Genomic DNA, 20740 nt, shown 5'->3' with positions numbered 1-20740 from the left:
TAAAATATCAATTTAAAAGGCAATAAAAATATTTCATTGCTGATCGCGCTCGCTCCACTATAGATCGGGGTTCGGACTACAGCTCGCAGGGGGGGGTGCGGAGACTCTGTCGATATTCCGTTTCGATTTCGAATTAAAAGATTATGACCGATAATAAACTTGACTAATCATTTTTATTACAAGCAGCGCCATCTGCTTACCACGAAAATTGAGCAACGAAAGACAGTCCAAAAACTATCCGTTGCCTCTTTTGCTTTTTCCCAGAACCTTGATCGAGATAAGACTCGGGATGGATGGTATGATGTAGGAAAGAAAACACGAAATATTATTAATTTTTCATAACTTAAATACATATATAATATATTTATTCGTTCACGTTTATTCTCTTCTCTCAATAGATTTTTAAGTGTGTTTTTCTTTTGCTGCATTTGCCGCTTTGTTTTCTGTGTTGTGTTTTTTTGCGTAATAAATTATGAGACTATGCTTATAGAGACTATAAGTTAGATGTCATCCACATAAACATACTTATAACTAGGGGGCGCTTCCTGCCTGCCTTCCTGTGAAGTGAAATTAGAGTTTGGGTTTTTGTTTGTGTCTCGTCTAACGACTAAATTAACTACGAATGTTATTAGATATATCTTTTGTGGGTTCTCTGTTCATCTGTGATATGGAAAGCAATCAATAATATTTTTTACACATTTTTTTGTTACATTTAATATCACAATTTCTCATATATAAATCTTAGTTTTTGTTTTGTGTTTTTTTTTCGATTTTCCCATTTTGTTTTCATACCTAAATCCATTTCTCGAGAGCAAAGCATTTTGGATTTCGAAATATGATTAGCATATAGTATTTATAGCGTATATATTTATGGTGGCTATGTACACGAGGTGGAAAGAATAAAAACTAATTTACGAGTAGTAGGAAACAAAAGCATCTACAATTTATAGCGTGTCATATTATTGCACATTCCAAATGGATTATTAACACACATACCAACGTGTGTCCGGGCGATTGTTTGCTGGTTTGTTTGTGTTTTCGTGAGGGGGAATTCGGTTATCATTACTCCAATATATCATATATGTCTGCCTGTCTTGCTTGAATCGCTTAGGTACCCCTTTATATTTATATTTATATTTATATTTTAGCATTAAGTTGATGCTCTTTAAATTCGAATTTTGATTTTACTACGCCTTCGACTCTTCAGCTGCTGCAGATACAGATACCCAGGCGGAGTATCCATCCATCTGCCTCCGTTTTTAGTTTATTTTTTATTTAGTTTTTCCTTTTTTGTCGGAACATGAAACGCTATCAGTCTCTTCTCTAGCAAGCAGTTTTGTTGGGTTCCATGGCCCAGGTCTTAGCTGGAACACAAATTGCTTTTGATGCATCTTTGGATACGTTTCATGATCGCCTTTTTAGTATGGTTATTTTAGGTGTATTTTTGTCTGTGCGGGAGCACTCCCTCTAGCCAGCTCATAAAAAATTGTTTATGAAATTTTGCGTGTGCTTCAGGAATCGATTGGCATTCGCTTTTCTCTTTGGGGGAACCAACAATCAAATAATATTTTTGTGGCCAACAATTTATAAATATAAACGATTTTCTTTCTTTGTGTACACAAAACTGATCATCGACCAGCGTGCCCCTCTCCCTCTCCCTCTCCCTCTCTCACTCGCTCCTTCTGTAAACCTTGAGATCATTTTGGTTGCGAGAATCGATTGCATCTTGACTGAATCAGCCAGTCCAGCCTTCTGGGAGGAAAGTGATCCAGATATCGGCAGGGAGATCGCTCATCCATGCTGATCGTGCTTGATAGCTGATTGAGGTTCTATTTATTCGCGATCAGAGCTCCATTCACTCATCTGTAAAGATAGAAAGAGAGCAACAAAAAAGAGGCATGAGTAAAAGTGAAATTGTGGGGGGTTTGGGTTGGGGGGAGGACTGGAAAGCGATCGCCATGGAATGATCAATGGAAAGAAACTAAAAGGGAGATTTGGCTAGACTTTAAGCTACTCTGGAAGGAGCAAAAGGTACAGAAAATGGAGCTTAAGTGATCATCGATCGAATGGGAGACTAAACTTCTTGCCAAAGGTATTTTGGTAGACAGAAAGTGGATCAAAGTTGAAGCTCTTTGAGTGGGAATGACTCCAGACGGAAGGTAAATGCATTTCCATAATGATCAATGATTGATCATCGAGAAGGTGCGATCTTGGAGGTGTTTTGGGTGAGGATTTGATGTTAATGGAAAACTTACATACTTTACTGCACGATTTCGGAAGGTCTCCTGCTCCATGTCCCGGATCTTGTGTGTCAGCATGTGCTGCTTCAGATTGCCCTGGAAGAGGAACAAGAAGAGAGAAAAGGAAAGCTGCCATTAGATCTGGCTCAAAGTCGGATGGAAACTAGCTACACAGTCCGCCCCAGCAGTACTACCCCCAAACGGACTTCCACTTCGATCTAGGATCTGCCACTTACCTTTGTGGTGAAGCCGCGATCGCAGATGTTGCACTTGAAGGGCCGCTCCTTGGTGTGGCTGCGGTAGTGAATCTCCAGCGCCGAGTGGCAGGGGAATGTCTTGTAGCAGATGCCGCAGGTGGTGCTGCCCCGCACGCCGCTCAGGGCCAGCGGATTGAAGGGCGCCGCCGGCATCACGGACTGGGCTATCTGATTCATCGCGTTGCACATGTTCTGCGTCGTGGAGGGCGGGAAGAGCGGTAGGTTGGGGAACATGCCGAAGGGCGGACGGGCGCCCATCAGCGGATTGGGCGGACCCGCGGGCACCTCGCTGGAGCGGGACGGGGGCTGTGGGGAGCTCTGGCGCTGTGCCGCCGCTGCAGCCGCTGCCGCTGCCGCTGCCTTCTGCTGCGCCTCCTGCGCCTCGCGTCGCAGCTGCTCCTGGTGCTGGTGCAGCGCTGCCGCGTGCTGCTGCATCTGATGGTGGTGATGCTGTGCGGCGGCTGCTGCTGCCACTGCCGCCTGCTGCTGCATGAGGTGCTGGTGCTGCTGCTGCAGGTGGTGCTGCAGTCCCGGGGGCAGGCAGTCAATGGCCACCGAGGGGGGCAGCGGCGAGCAGGAGAGCATCGATGGGGGCGGAGGCGGCTGCGGAGGGCCGTTGGGCGGACTCCGTGCCGACTGCGGCGGACTGATGGGCTTCTCCTTGGGCAGCAGCGGCGAGCGGGAGCTGGAGGAGGAGGCCGAAGCTGCCGCCGTCGGCGGTGGCTGTGGCGCCGCGCGTGGCGTCAGATCCAGGGCGCCCTGCGACGCCTCCGATCGAGCGGGGCTGCTGGCGCGCGTGGACGAGGAGCTCGGCTTGGCGGCCAGATGCGACTGGTGGGAGGTGGGGCTGGTGGGCGCCGAGGCGGAGCCCCCGGAGTTGCCATTGCTGGAGGCGGAGGAGCGTGGCCGCGCGGGCGGGTGGGCATGGGGATGGGGATGGGTGTTCACCACGCCCGTGGCATCGATGCGCAGCTTCTGCTCGAACAGCAGCGACTTGAAGTCATCCCCGGAGCGGGGACGCTCCGACCCGCCGCCCTCCTGCTCCAGGTGGCTGTTGGACAGATGCTCCGAGGACACATCATCGTCGTAGTCCTCCCCGCAGTCCATGTTGTCCTCCAGATCGCCCTGCGACGACTCCGAGCCGAGGGCGCCGTTGTGCGCTCCATGCAGGGCTCCTGGTGGGCCTCCGGGTGCCCCTGGCAGTGCGCCAAAGTGGAAGGCGGCCGCCGCAAAGGGATTCATGAAGTGTCCCGGCATCATGGAGGGCGGCGGATCGCGTATCTCCGCCGCCTGGATCTGCTCCGGGGTGAGGTCCGTGGGCTCGCCCGTGTGCAGGCGGATGTGCTGCTGCAGGACGAGGGCGTTCGAGTACTTCTTGTGGCACACCGGGCACTGGTGGAAGTTGCGCATGGGCGGCCGGATCTTGTGCACCGCCATGTGCGTCTTGAGGTTGCCCTTCGTGGTGAAGGCGCGGCCGCAGATGCGGCACTTGAAGGGCCGCTCGCCCGTGTGCGTGCGGTAGTGCATCTGCAGGGCGCTCTTGCAGGACAGGACGCGGTCGCAGACGACGCACTGGTTGGGGTCGCTGATCTTCTTGTTCTTCATCAGCTCCTTGAGCTTCATGGTCTCCGAGGTGTTGGACACCTCGATGAAGTTCTCCCACGAGTTGTCGTTGCTGTGGGGCCGCGGCAGCAGCGCGGCCATCTCGTGCTTGATCGGGTTGAAGAAGGGCGAACGCGCCATGTGGGCGTGGTGCGGATGTCCGTGGGCATGGGCATGGGCATGGGCGGGGGAGCGGATGGGCGAGTTGTGCTCCGGCGAGAGCGTCTTCCCGGTCGTGAAGTTGAGGGGGAAACGCTCCGCGAAGAAGTCCTCGCGATGTGGCATGCTGGGCGGCAGCTGGCCCGGCGTGGGCAGATGGTCCAGATGCGACTGGGAGCCGGGCGAAGGCTGCTGTGGGTGCATCAGCGCGGGTGGCTGGATGGGCTGCACCACCGGCGGATAGCCGTGATGGCCATGATGTCCATGGTGCTGCTGCTGCTGCTGATGGTGATGGCTGCGATGATGATTCACTGGCGGGGATCGCACTCTCGGCGACGGTGTGCGGCGCACCTCCAGCTGCTGCTCCGCTTCCTCCTCCTGCTGCTGCTGGGACTGCTGCTGCTCCTCCTCGAGGCGCTCCTCCTTGATGCGCACCTCCAGCGGCAGTGGCTGCGGCTCGGGTTCCGCTTCCTCGCGTTCGTTGGCGGAGGCATCCGCCGCCTCCTCCTTGTCCTCCTCCATGAGCTCTGTCTTCACAGGCATGCGACCAGACATCTCCTCATCCTCCTGCTCCTGCTCCTGCTCCTGGCGCGGCGAACTCGGACCCGAGGACTTGCGCAGGTCCGTGGGCATGTCGCTGGAGGCGCCCAAGCCTGGCATCTGCGGGAAGAACGGATGAGGGCCTCCAGCGGCGGCGCCCAAAGACTTCAGAATCTCCATGGGCGGGCGGTACAGGCCCTGCAAGCCAGGGAAGGCGGGCATGGCGGTGGGCGGGGCAGCAGCGGAGCCACAGCCCGTGGGAGCGTGGGGCGGCGCTGGGGAGTGGGTGGGCGAGCTGTCCGTGGGCGACATTTGGTCCAGCAGCGGCGGATGGAACTTGTCCATGTGCTCCGGTATGGGCGTGGCATTCATGGGCACGTGGGGGAACTTCTGGGCGTGCCGCTGGAAGTGCACCTTGAGGTTGCCCTTCGTGGTGAAGCGACTGCCGCAGACGTTGCACTTGAAGGGCCGCTCGCCCGTGTGGGAGCGAATGTGGATCTGCAGGGCGGAGTCGGAGCCGAAGACCTTGCCGCAGTAGCGGCAGCGGTGCTTGAAGAAGGGCTCATTGCGGCTCTTGCCCTCGCCGGACTTGTCGAAGGCGAAGTCGTCGGCCATGTTGTTGGCCAGGATGCCCTGCGAGGCCGAGTCGAGCACCTCCTGGGCGCGCTTCTGCAGCAGATCGAGGGAGTTGGGCTCCGGCAGATCGTCGTGGTGCGTGATGATGCTGGAGGCCAGGTCGGAGCCGAAGGGCAGCGGCATGTTCTCCATGTCCTTGAGCTTGGCCAGCGCCTCCTGGGCGCTCTCCTTGTGGACCAGCTCCGCGCTCAGGCGACGACTGCTGGGGGGTCGCCGCATGGCAGCAGCTTCCTCCTCCTCCTCCTCCTGCTGCTGCTGCTGCTCCTGTTCCCTGCGACGCTTCAAGGACTCCGCTGGGGAGCCGGAGGACTCGCGGAGCGGAACTCCAGCGTTGATCAGGTGCTGCCGGGCCTTGGCCTCGGCCATGCGTGCCTCCGCCTTCTGCCTGAGTTCCATGTCCGCGATGCGCTCCTCCTCCTCGTACGTGTCCGTCTCCTCCTCCGGCTCCACGTCCTCCGCTTCCGCTTCCCCTTCCCCTTCCTCCTCCTCGTCTGCGTCCTCCTCCGTCTGCTTGGCCTGGTTCAGCGCCAACTGCGACTGCAGCTGCTGGATGAGCTGAATCTGGAAGAGCTGCTGCTGCTGCAGATTGAAGAGCGTTTGCTGCAGGAAGGCCAGCTGCTTCATGGCCGCCTCATTGTCCGCCCCCGTCGAGCCGTTGGCAATGGTCTTGGCCGCGAACTGGGCAATGGCCATTTGCATGTTCTGAATGGCCTCCAGGGTCACGGGCGTGGCGCCCACACCCACCGCAGGCTCCTCCCCAGTGGCTGCCGCTGCCGAGGTTCTCGTCTCTGGCATTTCCACGTCCACTTCGAGGTCCTTCTCGGGCGCCACAGCTGCCGGACTGGCCGCCGTCGCTGCCTCCTCTGTGTTGACCGAGGGCGACTGTGGCCTGGACTGGGACTCGGAGTGGGAGTGGGAGTGCTCCAGCTCCAGCTCTGAGCTGGGCTTGGTCATGACCACTTTGTTGTTGTTATCCTCAATGGGCTGCTCCTCCTCATCGATCTGCTCTGCCGCTCTTTGCTCAGCTTCCTCCTGCTGCTGCTGCTGCTGCTGCTCCTGTTCCTCCTCGGGCTCGGGACTGGCTGTCGTCGTGGCCGTGGTCAGTGGCGAGCAGGCTCCATTCTCCTCCTGATCGCTGCCAGTATCTAAAAGGAAGCAGAAGCAAAGTGGCAAGCGTCAAGTTTGGTGTAGAAAAAGAAGTTCCCCTGCCAGTTATGGGCAAGTTCCCCGTTGCCCCCCCATGACTCAATCGCCTGTGAATGTTGGCTGTCTGTTTGCTGCTGCAATTACATTTGCAGCTTGTTGCAGCATGTGTTCTGCCCCCTTTAGCTGCTGCCACTTGTTGCCCAGTTCCTGCCTCCAAATCGATTGTTTCAATGTGCAAAAAGTGCAGCAAGGAAACAGATTTCTAATGAATCAAAAGAGACCCAACGGCACAGTCGCAGATTGAAGCCAAAAACAGAAACATAAAATATAATTTATGATAAGTGCGGAGTCGGCGGAACCAGTCTCTGGGCCGCTATATAATAAAACATATTTTCTGCACAGAAATCAAACGAGTTGAGCGGGTTTCCGTGCGATACACACAAAGCCACAGACACAGACACAGACACAGATGCAGATACAGATGGAGAGGGGAGAGGGGAGAGGCATGGTCTCTGGGCTGCCTATCAGCGCCATTTGCATATCGATCGCATTAATATTATTTGCATTATTATTATGGCACAGCCAAAATGCTGTTGAGGTATTTTTAAGCCACAATTTGGAGCCGCAAATAATTCTGGAAATTATTTGTGTGTACTTTTTGCAGTTCAAAAACGAAACCGCAGAGTTATGATTATGATTGCTGATAACTGAAGTGCATTTTAATTAATTGAAATGAATTATAATGCTCGCCATAAACCTCTCAGGCGGCGGCATTCATGCCGAGACAGACTCTGATTCAGACAGAAATAAAGTCAAAGGCAAAGTGAAACAACGGCCAATTATGACGAACATAAAATTGTCTCGAACGCGGTTTAGTCGTTTTGCAATTGGCAATAAAATTGTTAAATTTACATTAACAATAAACGCATTTTGTTGTTTATATGGGAGGATGAGAGGGGGGGGCTGCTGCCTCGTTAAAGGCCATTGCCTTAGCTTCGCCCGATTTGATTTTGATTTTCCTTTTTTTAGTTTTAGTTTCAGTTTTCGGCCCGCCCTGACGCGTGGGCGTCCACAAACAAAATATAAATATCCAAAATATTTAGCCAAAAGTCCATATGTATGTGTGTGTGTGTGTGTGTATCGATTGGGGTTGCTTGTGTGCTTAAAGATTTATTTTGTTCTTGTGTTTTGTATTTTGTTCCACTGACAACTGTGGCGCTCTGCATTTTGTATCTGTATCTGGCAGATAAATAAATATGAAATTGTGAAACGTCGGCAGGAAACTATACTTCCCATTGTGTACGCTCTTTTTTGTATATCTAAATTAAATCGTGCAAGTTTAAAGGTGGATTAAGTCAAGCCATAAATTGTGCCTTGGCTAAATTCGAATGAATAACGGCCCTGCGCATTCGTAAGCGAATAAATCCCGGCACGAAGCGCACCAATTGGAACCCCCCCCAGCCCAGCTGGCCACAAATATTCATAATTGCTCAAACCCCCCACCCGACGGGCTGTCGGTCCATCAATCCATTAGCCAGTGTCAACTTTTCTGGCACTTTATGTGTCTAAATATTTTCAACACAAAATACAGAAAATTTCTCTTTCAGCTTTAACCCTATGGGAAGCACTGTTTTTTTTGGGCTCATCCATTTTATTTTTGGTTTATTCCAGCTTTCGGCAAATCAATTTTTTAACTCAGGCAAATTGTTAAATAAAATAAATGGCATATTTATTGGCAAAAGTTTTGTGTTGCCTGTAATTAAAATGTAGCCCCCTTTGCAGCCAACTAAGATGTGATTTCTCTTTGGTTTTGTATCGCCCTGAAACCCCACCGTCCATGCATTGACTTCGACTTCTGTTCTGGGCTGATTTTTCAGTTATTCCATCGTCATATTCAATATGCAAATCGCCTCGAAACGCCAACCGTGAGCGCTGGCCTGAGGTGAAACAAATGTGCAGCCAATTGGAAAGTGCAAAAAGAAGAGGAGGAACCACCATAAAAATGTATGCAAAAAGTACGTGTGGAAAAACAACAGAGTGGCGGCATAATTGAATAATATATCCCAAGTCCAGACCGATCCGATCCAGAGGTCAGGAGGAGGCAGCCGCCGCGCTGCCAATTGAATTTCATGTCGAAGTTTTAGGCATAAATATTTCATTTTTCCCTTCGCAGCGGAACTTTGGAGCCAGCCCAGGCCCAGTCCCAGGCCCAGGCGCAGGCCGATGGGGAATACAAAGTAGAAAAAAATCGACAGCAAAATCGCATAAATAAAAATAATTAAATAATTAATGTCATTAAGTTATGCGAGCGAGCGCGACTTCGGTTCGATTACAAAACCAGAGCAAAAGCGGCCGGCAGCAGGCAGCGAACAAAATAAAGCTAAATAAATAAATTGATGAGCATTTCCATATGCATATGAAGTAAATACACACAAATATGTATATAAAGGCATCTGCTTATGTACTCCAAATAAATCATATGGAAATAAGCAACAACTCTCCTGCGATTTTCCTTCCTTTTTTGCGATATTAATATAATTTATTACGCCGCACTAATGAGTTAACATTTATTAATGCCCATCGCCATATGTATCACTGTATACAGTGTATGGAAATGTATATGCACACAGTCATATGCGGTGTATAAATAAAACAAATTGATAAAGCGAACAGAAATCCATGAGCAAAAAAAATGTTCATCACCTTTTCAAAGCTTATGAGGCAGCAATTTTCAAATATTTAATGGCAACTCATTTGTAATAATGGATATAGGCATATACAAATGTATATGTACATATTGTATGTATGTAGATATGAATGTTTCTCTTTTTTATGTACAACTTTTCACTGCTTAGTTTTCATTATGCCAAACGTTTGTTGGCGCTTTTTCCCCATTTTGTGGCATTCATAAATTTAAACTTTATGTGCAAAACAGTCGTTTAAATACTTATAATTATAATAAAATCTAACAAATTATGTTTGAATATTCGCTCAATGAAATGCTTAATATTTTATACGAAATATTTTCATATGCATTATGGAAAAGTTATCGAAATCTTTGGTTGGACTTTGCCTCAAGAGACACTTTGCAAAGGAACGCATGCGGAAACAAATAAGTTAAGATCTTTTTTATATGTATATTCAAGTATTTAAAAGACTTTTGTTACAATTTTAAATTAATATAAAAAAGATAATTAATCATTTCACAGCCATGCAACAATTAGAAAGTTGTTTCTTATCATTTGAAAATAAGATTTCCCCAGACCAAATCCACTTCGGCGGCATAACTGAACCATTTAAAGTTAATTAACAAATTTGTCATTTTTGTTGTGTGCTTAAATTATTTCTTTTCTGTTTGTTTTTTTCTTTCTCGATTTTCCTCTATGATTTTCATGTTAAATGCTTCGACCCACAACGTTTTGGCTTTAACTGTTTTTCCATTTGGCTGATAAGAGCCCGAAAGGGAAACCAACATTTTGGGGCCAGCATTAATAATTTTGAGAGTGGGCCACAGCAAGCGATGGTGGGAATATTTACTTAAATTTGATTATAAAATATATTTTGGCTTATAATTTTGTTACGCACTGTCTGCAGAGTTTTACTCTCCGTTTCACAGATAAATATAAATTATATTTCCCTTTGTTTTGCATTTCCAGTTTTTCGATTTGTTTCAATTTTCGATTTCAGCTGCTATTGGTCCCTCCTCCCATGCCCCTGCCCCTGCCCCACGGTTCACGATCTCGTTTTTTTTATGATAAATCAAAAATCGATTTCGTTTTAATGGAGCGTCTTATGATATGATTTAAATATGGCTTCGGCTCCACTTCATATAGAAATAACCTTTTGGGAAAGGCACACAAATGCGTCGACTTTTGGAGGCCTCTGCGGCAGGCGTGTTTCATTAATTGGTTTTGAAAGCTTCCATTTGCATACATCTGCGCTTCGTTATATTTATTTGAAGTGTTTTTTCGCTGCTGTTGTATGGTTTGATTTGACGAAATCGAAGCCCACAAAATTATGAGTGAGAGCCAAACAAAATGCATCAATAAATATGGCAAAAATAAGAGACGTCTTGGCAAACGAGTTCTGTCAGGCACTCATAAAAGAAAAGACTACAGCGTGTTGCTACCAAGAGAAACAAATTAATTGCAGCCACAAATATAATTTATAACTGCAGCTAAAACCCCCTGCGGCTGTAGACTAGATTTGGATACAAAACACAAGTCGCAGCAGACCCTAAAAGCAGCTTTTCCTGCACTACTTTCTCCCCTTTTGTTTGAATTTTAAAATAAAATTTAGCTCACCTTTGTCGGCGCTTCGAGCGCGATCCTTCAGCTGTTTGACAATGCCATATTTCACGGTGCCAAATTGTATCATTTTATTGATGGTCTCCTGGTGATTATCCTTGAAGTCACTACGCATTGCACACAGCACGTTGGACAGGTGATTTTTCATCAAGGGAACTTTTGTGACCGTTAAGCACTTTCGCTGCCGCTCCTCACTCTCTTCTCTCGCTCTCTTTTTGACTTTGTATCCTTTTTGTTTTGTTTATTTGTTTGTTAACTTTTGATCATTGCACTGTTTTATGTAGGGGGGTTGTGTGTGTGGGGCGGGGGAGTACTCTAATATTTTGACAGGCCTCTGTCCCAGGACCGGGCGGGATCTCGGCGACTTTTTGCTTGTCATGCGCGCAGGACTCGCTCCATGTTCACCGTTCACCGTTAACCGTTACCGTTGCGATCGTTATTGTTATTGTTATTGTTATTGTTGTGGCTGCACCGCAACTGCCAGCTGAGCCGCGTTCACTTTATCGTTTTGCCGTCGGCGGATCCGCCTTGCCTTGCCGCTGCTCTCGATCGCTCTCTCTGTGGTCTCGATCGCTGATCTCAAAGCTGCCCGGGCACTGTCATCGCTGGATGTTTGGATAGATGGATGGATGGATGGATGTGTGACACTGCACTGCTACGCGTTTATTGTGGGGGAAGTGTGGGAATAAACTCTACGCGATTCACGCGTCATACGCAACGCTGCTCTCGGAATCTGTCGCTGGTCGCGAGCGAACGAACGAACGTATCTTTGTATCTGAGCGTTGTTGCTCGTTCGATGTGGCGCGTCGAACTGACACAAACAATAACGGCCACACGACCAGACGGCCGGTTTCGTGTCCCACCAACAATATTAATACATGCGCGCGCGACCCAGCCGCTCTCTGTCGCTCTCTCTCCCTGTGTGTGTTCGTGTTGTTATTACAGCAGTGGCAGACACACACACACACACACAGAGGGACAATCATTCAACCAACCACCGCACACACACACGCTCTCGCTGCGGCACCCTCTCACTCACTCTCTCTCGCGCATTTCATTGAATATTACGCTCTCCCTCTCACATTTCATATCATTTTTCATATGCGCTCGCTCTCGCACACACATCGGTACTCTCTCGCACACAGACGGCGCGCGCTCGTTTTCCCTCTCATCATAATTTTTATTAAATTGCGCTGTCTCGCTCGCTCCCGCTGTCGCGGGCATGCGGCTAACTGTTACTGTTACTGTTGCCATCGACCTCTGGCCCGTGGGCGCGCAACCAGCAGCCAGCCTCTCTCACTCTTACCTGTGGCACGGTGGCAGCATTTATGAAACTTGTTCGAAAAATTATGAGCCACACTCACACAAGGAAAGCAAGCAACAAAAAAAGAAGGAGAAACAGGCAGCAGCAGGGGAACGTACGAAGCAGCAGGAGCGCTTCCGGCTGGAGAGAGTCGCTCAACTCTCTCTCTCTTGCTCTGTCTCTGACTCGCTCGCACTTTGATTAATAATTTATCATAATTCATACACAGCCCCGTACCCCCTGCTCCAACACACACACACACACACACACTCACCTTCTGTGACAGCATTTGCTGGCCCGCTCGCACTCAGGCCTGCGCGCCTGCCATTTGTTGCGCGTGCTCGCTCGCTCTCTCCTCCCCTCCTCTGGCTTTGCTCGCTCTCGCTCTGGCTATGCTTCGCTCTTGCTCCCGCTTGCGCTTTGGCGCAGTTATGAGCGCCCTCCTGTTTTTGTTGCTTTTTTAATTTCGGTTTTATAAGATTTTCTTCAGTTCTTTGCTATTGTTCGTATCGCCCCCAGCCCTTCCCCCTTCCCTCTATAACATTTCGTTGACTTCGCTTATTCGTCAGTCGTGCATGACATGCACACGGCAGTGTGTGTGCGTGTGTGTGGGTGTGCTTGTGTGAGTGTGTTGTCTGAGTATTCGTTGAATATTATGAGCCATTCATCAAATTCGCTTTTTTGTTTCTGTTTCTCTTTTTTTACTCGAATTTTTTGGGCAACTCCCACTTCTTTAATTATTTTCTTATTGCTTGTGCTCCGCTCTTTCCGAGGCGGCTGGCTCCATCTCTCTCTACCCCACATAGAGTGAGAAATACCTGTGGGAGCTGGGCTTTAGTTGGGTGGAAACATTACGTACCTGCTCCACAAATTCGCACCAAAAACACCTGGCGATTAAAAATGTTACTCAAATTGTTTCAATCCACAGCGAAAACATGTGACAAATGAGTTATGATTAATCGTATGGCTATGAATTGACTCTTGGAATGCTTTGTTTCTGCCTTTGATTAACTTTTAATTAAAAACTGTTTGTAAATAAATTGAACAATTCCGAAAAATTTCAAAAGAAATTGAGCAATTCTGAAGTGCAAAAAAACAGCTGTTAGTCAATGATTGATGGTTTTTGGAGTGCTAATTGGAAAGGAATGTGAGTTTAGCGGAGAACAAAACGCATTTACAGCAAAGAGCAAAGATTTATAATTTTCCACCCAATGTGTACCGTGACTTGGGTTATCAAATAAATGTTGGAATAAGTCTGAACAGCAAAATAGCATAATTTAGTAACAGTTCTTGCAGTTTTTATCTTGGGTTAAGAACTTGTTATTCCGATAACTAATTAGGAGGGAAATGACAACTGATTCAGGAAACATAGAAGGAACCAGGAACCATAGAAGACCCTAGAATTTACCTTCAGCTAGGAAGTTCTCCATTTACCTTTTACATTTCCCTGAAATTCATAGTTCATGATTGGGTTTATAATGGCAACTAAAAGATTGTCAGAGCGGGAAAGAATTCTCCGGCCAATAGGAAAAAACGCCAATAAATACGAGTAGAAAAAGTGGAAATACATAAATGTGAGCATTAATAAAGCTCTCGAAGTTGACGTCGCTGCTTTTGCTGCTGTCATAAATTGTAGCGGCAGATGGGAAGAGAGTTGGCAGAAAATGTGGGAGCAGCGGAACGAAACACTTGCCAGCAGCAACCGAAGGATGGCGAGAAGGAGGGACAGGAGAGGAGCGCAGAAAAATAGCAGTAAAGCCAAGGAAACAATGAAAAAATTGTGAGCAGCAGTCAGGACACAAAAAAAAATGTCGAAAGCCAATCTCCGTGCCACCTTGCGCACCAGTAGGAAAGAAGAGCCAACAGGCAGAGTCAGTGGCAGAGTCAGAGCGGAAGCGGTAACCGATGGGAGCGGGAGCACCCGCCTCCATTTCCAGCATGTGTGTGTGTGCTGGTGTGTGTGTGTGTGTGTTGGGGTTTGTTTATGTACAAGCCAAATACATAATTCATAACGCTCATATTCGCTCATTTTGCGCTGCCATCAGAAACGCACACAGCGGCAGCGACGCTCTCGCTCTTCGGATTCTTACAGGTTGTCTGCTTAGTCGCTCTCTCTCTCTCTCGCACTCTGGGTTAACCCTTGTCGTTGATGTGTGTGTGTGTGTGCCTCTCTCTGCGCTCATTTACGAAATGTCAGCTATTTCTGTCACGCTCTCCCCGTCTGTCTCTTTGTCTGTTAACTGCTGCGCGCTCTCACGGGGAAGCTCTTATACGCCTTAACATACGCACAACAGTCGTCGATTATGCCAAAAAGAGGGGCAACTACTCGTACAGTAATGTTATGGGTTACTCTCGGCCCTCTGTTAGCCGCTTTATGGCCATGCAAGGCATCATTAAACGCCCAAGATGGTCGCGATATGTGGTCCATAAACATCCACGAATTCTCAATATCCATTAGCATCATAACCATAAAACAATAGAGTGAATATCTTTTTATATTTGATGCGCTAAAACTCAATAAGGCCATTGGCAAATTGCTTAATTAACGCGCGATTATTCTGTATATTTCGAGGGATTATTGGTTGAAATTTGCCATAAGAGAAGTCTGCTCAAAGCTGGTTCTCAAAATGTTATAAGAAAATTTAATTGCTGATTGATTTGTTTGACCAAAACGGAGGTCAAATTATTTATAAATATTTCTGAAATAAATTAAATAAAATATTTACGTTTCAGATTTATTGTGGAAACTATTTTTAGAGTTTTTTCTTTTAGTTCTTCTGGCTTTAAGGCTTTAGTGCTTTATTTCCTACAGTTCTCATCAAATGATCATAAAATTGTACAATTTTATCGAATAAATCTCCTGTTAAACTCCTATTCGGACTCTTTATCCTCCCAGTTATCTTGCAAACACGAGGGCCCATCAATGGTATGCCCAAAAGTGCAACAGCTACCCATTGAAATCGTCTTTGCTTCCCGTTCCGGTACCCTTTCAATTATTCATTGCGATCGATCGATTCCGAGTCCCAAGTAATCAAAAATGCAATCGGTTAGCTCGGTTTGTGTCACCCCAGTTCTGATACCCTTTCTGCCTTATCGGAGGGGCGCAATCTGAGCACCGAATTTCCATATCGTTCTGCGGTCGGTCCCTTTGTTGCCCTAATTTAAAATCCACAACGAAAACAACACAAATTCTACTTGTACGAAAGTAAAAACGAAATTAAATGCAACTGAAATAAAATAAAAAACGGAATTACTTCCGTTGGACTGTGGGCTGCTTTACCCGGGGCCAGATTTATGAGGGAACGCACTCAGACCCAAGACGGTCCTGCCGCAGGCGGTTGCCTCAAAGTCCCCCGAGATAGAGAGAGAGAAAGGGAGAGCCAAACAGCAGGAAAGTGCATTGGAAAGCCGAATGCATTGCGCATTCCAAATGCCAAGCGATCGTTTGCCGCAATTATTGGAGTCACAACCAAATATATTTCGGGCTGCAGGCACGTTCCGTGTAGCCCAGCCACCGTCTGCGTTGGTGTCCTGCCAAAGGATTCAACGTTCGCTCGTTTGTTCTGGCCGCTTGCGCTTTTCACACTTGTCATAAAAATTATAACAGCCTGAGGCCCGTACGGAGCGGGAAGGAATGTTTCTGCCTAATTGTAGTTTCCATGGAATATTTACATTTCTGTTTGAACAGCAAATATATTTATATGGATATGCGAAGAGCCTTGGGCTGGACTTGTGATCCGTAAACGTGAGACTGAGGAGCCACTGAATGCTCTGCAACAAATTCTGTTTAAAGGAGTTTAAACTACAAATTCTTAAAGCTTTCGAAAAATGACCAACCAATAAATAATTACATTCCACAGTTCATACGTTTGTTGTCTTACCACAGAAACATAATTAAAATTGGTTCACTGTGACCCTGAGAGCAGCTCTCTTCTAATCGAACGTTCAGCTGCAACTCCGCGCATGCGTGACTCCATGGGCCTAGGAGGGGTCTGAGGTGTTTGAGGCGATTACGTGATCCAAAATCCAGGGGAGTTCGTGCTCCGGGGTGCGTTTTACGAGGCTTGGATCGAGCGAGCGAGCGAGCGGGAGCTCCCGTTTTTGGAATTTTAACAAATTTGAACACAATTTTATTTGATTTTAATGTTGAACATTTTTGCCGCCTTTGTGGCTCATTTTTTCCACAGGCAAGCCACTCCCCCTTCGCTTTGGGTTAATTAGGAATTCTAGGCTCGTGGTGCTGAGAAATTTTCTATCAAAATGCGAACTCATTTAAATCGCTTCGAAAACGTTTGATGTTTGGTTTATGAGCCTCGCTGCTCCACGCTCATTTTGCTTCTGGCTCGGGCATTAGATACTCGTAAAAGGAATTATTGTCGGCATATGCAGGTTCTCAGATTGAAATTAAAGTTCCACAGATCAAAGTTTGAGATTAGTTTTCAGCTACGGGTTGGGCATACGAAAAAAAGAGACTTGAAGACTTGAAGACATTAATTTTATGATTTTTTGTTTCAATATTAATTCCAAAGGATGTCCGCCCTAATGAACCCTTTTCTGTATTAAAATGAACTCCCAAAGCAGTTCATAAATTGTGTGGAAGGGATCAGTATTTATTTATTGGCCAAGTCACATGTCAATCACTTCACTGCCAAGGCTCGTCGGTAGTCGGAATGCTGATGATGATTTGGGGACAAAACCAGTCGCGAAGATCCAACTCCTCCCCGATGATCATAAATCTCCCGAACCAGGGTGGACATCCAGGCAGGGAGTGACCAATAAAAGTACAGAAAAAATAAACGAAGAAACATTTATGGAGTCCTTTAATAAACTCCAAAAAGAGCTAAAAACTCGGGGAGAGATCATCTCGCGGGCGAGGAGAGATCATCGTCAGTTTTACAGCTCTGGGGAGTCGATAAAGATTTTTATAGAGCGACATTTAAATATGCCCGAGACACTGGGCCGGGGCTCAGGTATAATTGCATATAAATCAATGGCGAAGAGAGCGAGAGCGAGAGAGACAGGTCGATGCATAATGATATCTTCATAGACCCAAAGACAGAGACTGAGAGTGAGCCTGAGCCTGAGAGTCGATCAATATTTCATTGATAGAGCCGAGGACACTGCGGGCCAAAGGAAATCTGAAAGGAAAACAGAAAAACTATACGGACAGAAATAGATAACGAAAATGTCAACAGCTCTGAGGCTTGGCCATAAATTCTGGCTTCAATCTCGTACCCAACTCTGGCCCCGCTCTCCCTCCCTCACTCGCACTCTCTTTAGGGAATATTAAAAAAGGATTTCCCTTTGTCTTAGGGGCAAAACAAAAACGAAATAAACGTCGGGCAATAATAATTAAAAAAGAATCGAAAACAGAAAACCAAAAACCAACAAAAACCGAAGGGAAAACCTTTTTTACCTGCTCTGATTTTGGTGATTCTCGTTTCGTTTTTCGGTTTTTGGTCAATGAAATGCAGACAATTGGCGACAAAACTTGACAACAACCGAAAATTATGAACTCAAAGAACAGGTACGGGGTCGAGGCCTCGATCGTGAGGCGCCGCCCGTCTTGGCCCTGGGTCTGGTTCCACTCATAACTCTCATTGGCGATAAGGAGCCAAGGGTGCTGCGACCTGGCGCCGTGCCCCTTGCGGATGTCCTGTCCAGTCGAACAGCCAAACGATGGTGCAGGTGTCCTCTAACAGTGCTCAATGCAAAATCAAATCAAATATTTGACATAATTCGATTTGATTTGCGAGCAACCGCAGATGGGTGGGAATTCAAGTGGCGACAAGAACATCTCGAAGGTCCCCTTGAAGGATGGCTACACTGATGGAAAATTGAGTGATACATTCCTCAGTGATATTCGCAGTGCTGTCTAAAGTTTGCTCTATTTTCTCTCAGTGCATCTTCCAGCGCTCCTCACGCACGCATAATTTCTGGAGAGCTTCTTCAGCTCATCACCAACATCCTCATCCTCATCCTCAGCTCCAGCCTCTCCTCATTGCTCGCTTCCTTTGTCAATTGCACTCACTTAGCGCGATTTCAGCTTCCCCTTCCTTGGTTACACATTTGTTGCATTTGCTCGTATTTATTTGTTTGCTGAATGCTGCGAAAATTATATTTGTCGAGCCCCCAACCAGTCGAGCCGCTCGAGGGTCGTTCGTTTTGATTGCGATTGCTGCTTGTGGCCGGCCGCACAAATCACTTCAAAAAATTGTCGAGCACATCATCGGAGCACATCGGAGGACGTTGTCGGAGGGCAGGCACAATCTTTTGTGCAATTTTTCGCACCACAAAAATATAACAGAAAAAAAATAAAAATGAATTATGCTGTCAATTAACTTGTCTGCAAAGTTAAGAGCTTTTCATTAGGGTTTGCGCAAGAAGGGAAAGAAAACGCGAAATGGGTAATTGAAAATTATTAAATTCTCACAGCAGGAGCTGCTGGGGAGGGGAGGGTGGCACTGAGGCGTTGGAATGAGTGACCCGTGGGATGGTATTTTGTGGCAAAAAGTGGGCTCGATGCTGTGTGCTCTGCAGAACAGTCTCACAAATTTTGAAATATTTATTACAGAACCAATTCTGGAACCTTCTTCCACTTCCCAATGCATTGTCCGCACAGGCTTTCACCTGACCAATCTGATAAATGTACAAAACAAATTGGGAAAATGTTTTCCGCAACTTAAATTTATAATTTTCTTTCAAGAAATTTCCAAAGAATAACTTAAAAATCTTTACCCCAGATAATCACAGTTTGAAGTGCTGGAAACAAATGCTCTGAAAATCTCTAATTGAGCGAAAGGTAATGAGATTTGAACACAATTCCAAAGTGTTTAGGGATCACTGGTGGCAAACGCTGACAGAAAGGATGCCGCCTCAGTCCTCGCAATTAAATCGAATCTTATCCAACTGTTGGGCTAAAGTGCCGGACTCTCTGTTGTAGAAACCAAGAGACACATGATGTCAGACGCTGTTCCAGGAAGAAACCAGCAAACCTTTCTCCCACAGTAGCTCTGCCGCAGGAGCTATAAAAATGGAATCCAAATTAGATCTAGAAAATTAGTCGCAATTAGAGACAGATTTTGGGAGAAGCTATCAGCGCCATAATTGCTTTTAATTGCAGCAGTCTCCGGGAAATAAACAAATTGATATCAGATCGATCCGAGAGAGAGTTTTACGAGCGCGTGTCAGAGGCGGAGGCTGGGGTGAAAGCGGGCTGGGAGTGGGTACGGGGATTGGGAGTGGTTGAAGCTACAGGTAGACCAAGTCCAACCCGAATCCATCCTTGCCCTGCCATATTCGACGAAAGGATAAAGGATCGTGCTCGTAAACCTCATCCATCCATATTTAACAATATTTTCGGCTTTACGAGCACGCAACGTCGCCCATTGTGGATCGCTGATCGCGCTCTCATTGTGCATGGTGCATTGTGATGTCTGCTCTACATATAGACCAGACAATTTATATTTTATTATAGGTAAACACAGGGCACAGGGCACAGGCACAACAGCCCAACGCCCAATGCCTAATCCAAGGCCAAGGATGAGCCAGCCGTCTGCCTCCCGCAGGAAAAATCACATTTTTATGATCCGCGCCGCTGCTTTGCGGAAACATTTGAAAAGCCATAAAATGCACAACCCTATGACGCGCTCAGGGGTCAGGGTTCACGTCTGTGTTGTTTGGTGTATCCATAAATGGATTCATGATTTTATGGCAGTTGCATTTGTTGCTCCTTCTGCTGTAAAAATCGTTTCAATTTTTCCCAAAGTTTTATGGGTTTTCCATTGAAACAATGCCACCACCTCCACCACCACTCTCTCTCCCCCCTCTCCCTCACTCTCTCTGCTTTCCTCTCTGTGTGTGTCCCGATATTAACGATTGTTTTTGTTGTGCGATCAGCGATCTTTGTCTATTTCCAGCTCTCATCGCATTTTCCTTTCCCATTTGCTGCCTTTTTATTATCTATCACCCGATTGCGGTTCATTATCCTCAGCCCCCTTCCGGGTGCAGCTCCCAAAAGCTACTGCATTTCCCGCCCAGCACCTCCTCCTCTCCCAGCTGCCTGGCTGCTGCCTGCTTCTGGCGTTTACGACTTTTAATTGATGTTCGTTTTTCCATAATTTATTGTTGCATTTTACGGTTTCATTTTAACCCTTTAATGGCATCAGTCCCAGCTCTTCTTCGCTGGAAATCAAAAATTATGATATTTTTGAAATTTTTATTACTCGCGCGACTTGGCAGGAGTTTTGGTGGGCTCCACAGAACGTGTGCCTGTCATCATGCGCCACCACAGACTCCACAGCCCAGGACAGGCTGATCAGCAGCATCGTCATCTGTTCGATTTATGGCATTTGTGTGGAAACACTGGCACTGGGACGGGGGCACTTTTACGACGCCAATCACGCTGGGAGAACTGGGAATCGATATCCCACAGCGGCACATTTTAGGGGGAAAAACTATATTCAGACTTGTGAAAATTTTATTAATTGAGTTAGCGGGAATTCAGATGCCAGATTAACGTATTTATCGATCAAAATTAGTTGGTTTATA

The 20740-nt window shown here is 47.1% G+C and overlaps 1 protein-coding gene across 2 annotated transcripts; it reads right to left on the bottom strand.

The window, feature by feature from the left end:
• Positions 1-473: 473 nt before the first annotated feature.
• On the bottom strand, positions 474-20006 carry LOC117900975 (homeotic protein spalt-major). Of its 2 annotated transcripts, XM_034811561.1 has the most exons (5): positions 20002-20006; positions 10885-11068; positions 2477-6579; positions 2256-2336; positions 474-1863 (listed from the first exon to the last, which is right to left on the bottom strand). In XM_034811561.1, the coding sequence occupies exons 2-5, from the start codon at positions 11033-11035 to the stop codon at positions 1834-1836; spliced, it is 4365 nt and encodes a 1454-aa protein (XP_034667452.1). In that variant the 5' UTR covers positions 11036-11068; positions 20002-20006; the 3' UTR covers positions 474-1833. The 2 variants fall into 2 exon arrangements, with proteins under 2 accessions (XP_034667452.1, XP_034667453.1); XM_034811562.1 differs by lacking the exon at positions 20002-20006 and having other exon boundaries at positions 2260-2336; positions 10885-11697.
• Between the last annotated feature and the right edge of the window lie 734 nt (positions 20007-20740).

This window comes from Drosophila subobscura, chromosome U (assembly GCF_008121235.1).
Source record: "Drosophila subobscura isolate 14011-0131.10 chromosome U, UCBerk_Dsub_1.0, whole genome shotgun sequence".
Classification (NCBI taxonomy): Eukaryota; Metazoa; Arthropoda; class Insecta; order Diptera; family Drosophilidae; genus Drosophila; species Drosophila subobscura.
The sequence above is the reverse complement of the archived record's forward strand: the minus strand, read 5'-3'. Positions and strand labels throughout refer to the sequence as shown.